Source organism: Furipterus horrens, unplaced genomic scaffold (assembly GCF_987537825.1).
Source record: "Furipterus horrens unplaced genomic scaffold, mFurHor1.1.pri manual_scaffold_1, whole genome shotgun sequence".
NCBI lineage: Eukaryota > Metazoa > Chordata > Mammalia > Chiroptera > Furipteridae > Furipterus > Furipterus horrens.
Genome location: NW_028327171.1, coordinates 733926 through 735969, shown reverse-complemented (window position 1 = coordinate 735969; position 2044 = coordinate 733926). Strand labels below are relative to the sequence as shown.

General features: G+C 62.1%; 1 protein-coding gene across 1 annotated transcript; it reads left to right on the top strand.

The window, feature by feature from the left end:
• Positions 1 to 235: 235 nt before the first annotated feature.
• CLDN17 (claudin 17) lies at positions 236 to 1197 on the top strand. Its single transcript, XM_090288612.1, has one exon. The coding sequence runs from the start codon at positions 417 to 419 to the stop codon at positions 1089 to 1091; it is 675 nt and encodes a 224-aa protein (XP_090144738.1). The 5' UTR covers positions 236 to 416; the 3' UTR covers positions 1092 to 1197.
• The last annotated feature ends 847 nt before the right edge of the window (positions 1198 to 2044 follow it).

Genomic DNA, 2044 nt, shown 5'->3' with positions numbered 1-2044 from the left:
GAACGCCCGGGGCTGGGCCTCCTCTGCCGGGCTGCGGAGCACGTGTGTTTGTGCTCCTCTGTCCCAGGGGCTCGCAGACAGGAAGCTCCCGCTCGGTAATTACCGTTGCACAATGGCCACGGTGACACTAATTGCAGCCCTGCCAGGACAATAATCCTCTGAGAAGCACCGCTGCTGAATGCTGTCTTTCTTGACACACCCCCGGCTTCCCTCTCATTGGCTGGGACAACGCTCTGTGAGTAGCAAACGCTCCGCAGAGACGAGCGTGTGGGACCAAAGGCAGCTCCCACGACCTGCGGGAGCGGATGGGCAGCCTCCCGGGGGACCACCGGCTGCATCGCGTGTAGGCCCGAGGCCGCCTCCGCCTGCAGATCTTGAGCAGCTTCCAGATTGGCCCCGTCTTCAAAGTGCCGGCCATGGCGCTCTACCCCCTGCAGATGGCTGGCCTGGTGCTGGGGTTTCTGGGCATGGCCGGGGCTCTCGGCACCACCCTTCTGCCCCAGTGGCGGGTGTCAGCCTTCGTCGGCAGCAACATCATCGTCTTCGAAAGGATCTGGGAAGGGCTGTGGATGAACTGCGTCCACCAGGCCAAGGCCACGCTGCAGTGCAAGTTCTACAGCTCCCTGCTGGCCCTGCCTCCCGCGCTGGAGGCCGCCAGGGCCCTCATGTGTGTGGCCGTGGCCCTGTCCCTGGCCGCCCTGCTCGTGGGCATCGGCGGCATGAAGCAGGTGCAGTGCACAGGCGCCAGCGAGAGGGCCAAGGCCAGCCTCCTGGGGACGTCGGGCGTCCTCTTCGTGCTGACGGGCCTGCTGGTCCTGACCCCGGTGTCCTGGACGGCTCACCTCGTCATCAGAGACTTCTACAACCCGGCTGTCCACGCGGCCCAGAAGCGAGAGCTGGGGGCGGCGCTTTTCCTGGGCTGGGCCAGCGCGGCCGTCCTCTTCCTCGGAGGGGGTCTGCTCTGCGGGGTCTGCTGCTGGGACGGGAGGAAGCGAAGGCGCCGCTGCCCAGCACCCCGGTACCGCGTGCCGCAGGCGGAAAAGCGCAGGAGCGGGCCCCCGCCCCACAGGCCCTCGCCCAGTTACGTGTAACATGCGGCTCCCACGGGGAACCGGGCCGGGGGTCACTTTAGGGTCCTGCCGGGAACTGTAAGTACGTGGGGCAGGAGGACGGGCCTCACGGTCGCCTTTAAAGGGAGAGGGCAGTGGAGAGGGCCCAGCGACGCAGCTTGTCGCCTGGGGCAGGAGCGGGAATGGCTTCGCGGGACGCTGTGCCAGCGCGTGCGGCGTGTGTTTGCGTTGCCAGGCTCAGGTGCTCTCTGCTCGTTTGTGTCGCCTACACGCTGTGGGCCCCGAGCCCGGCGGGATGGCAGGCCTTCCTTTTGGCAGTCACGTCCTCTTTGCTAAGGAAGCCCGGTCACCCTGCAGTGAGTAACGTGTGCCCATAAAACACCCCAAACAGCCTGTTATTTTCCCTCCGCGCTGGCTCTCATGCTAACAACTGCCAGGATGACCTTCTCTTTCTTAAACAATTAACCTGGATTTTCATTGAATGGATCAGAACATGGAAGTGCCCATCAATGGGAAGCTGTGTCATTCCTTTAGGGAAGTCAAACACCGTTGGGGGAAGGAGCTCTGCTTTATTTTAGGATATTTAAGGAGACAGACTTTAAAGCATCTAATTTAGAGAGTAAAACTTGCTTAGAATCATACATTCAGAATAACTTATGAATGAGAAGTACCACGCTTTCCCAGCGCACGACTTCCACCCACCAGCAAGCAGACAGGCCCGCCCTGCGGAGACACGTTAGCGGAGTCCGTGAACCCTCGTCCTCGCAGGAGGAAGCGCGGTCCCGGCACGAGAACCGCCTTTGCTGCTGACGGGACTGGTTTCTGTTCTGTGTTTGGATTTTCGTCAGCGCGCGGGTCTGAGCCTGCAGAGGCGAGTGAGGCCTCCGGGTAGTGACTCAGGGGTTAGTCTGGCTGAATGAGCGCCTTCCCTTTATTCTCCAGTGAACGGGGAGGTGCGGCCCCAGCGTTTTGTT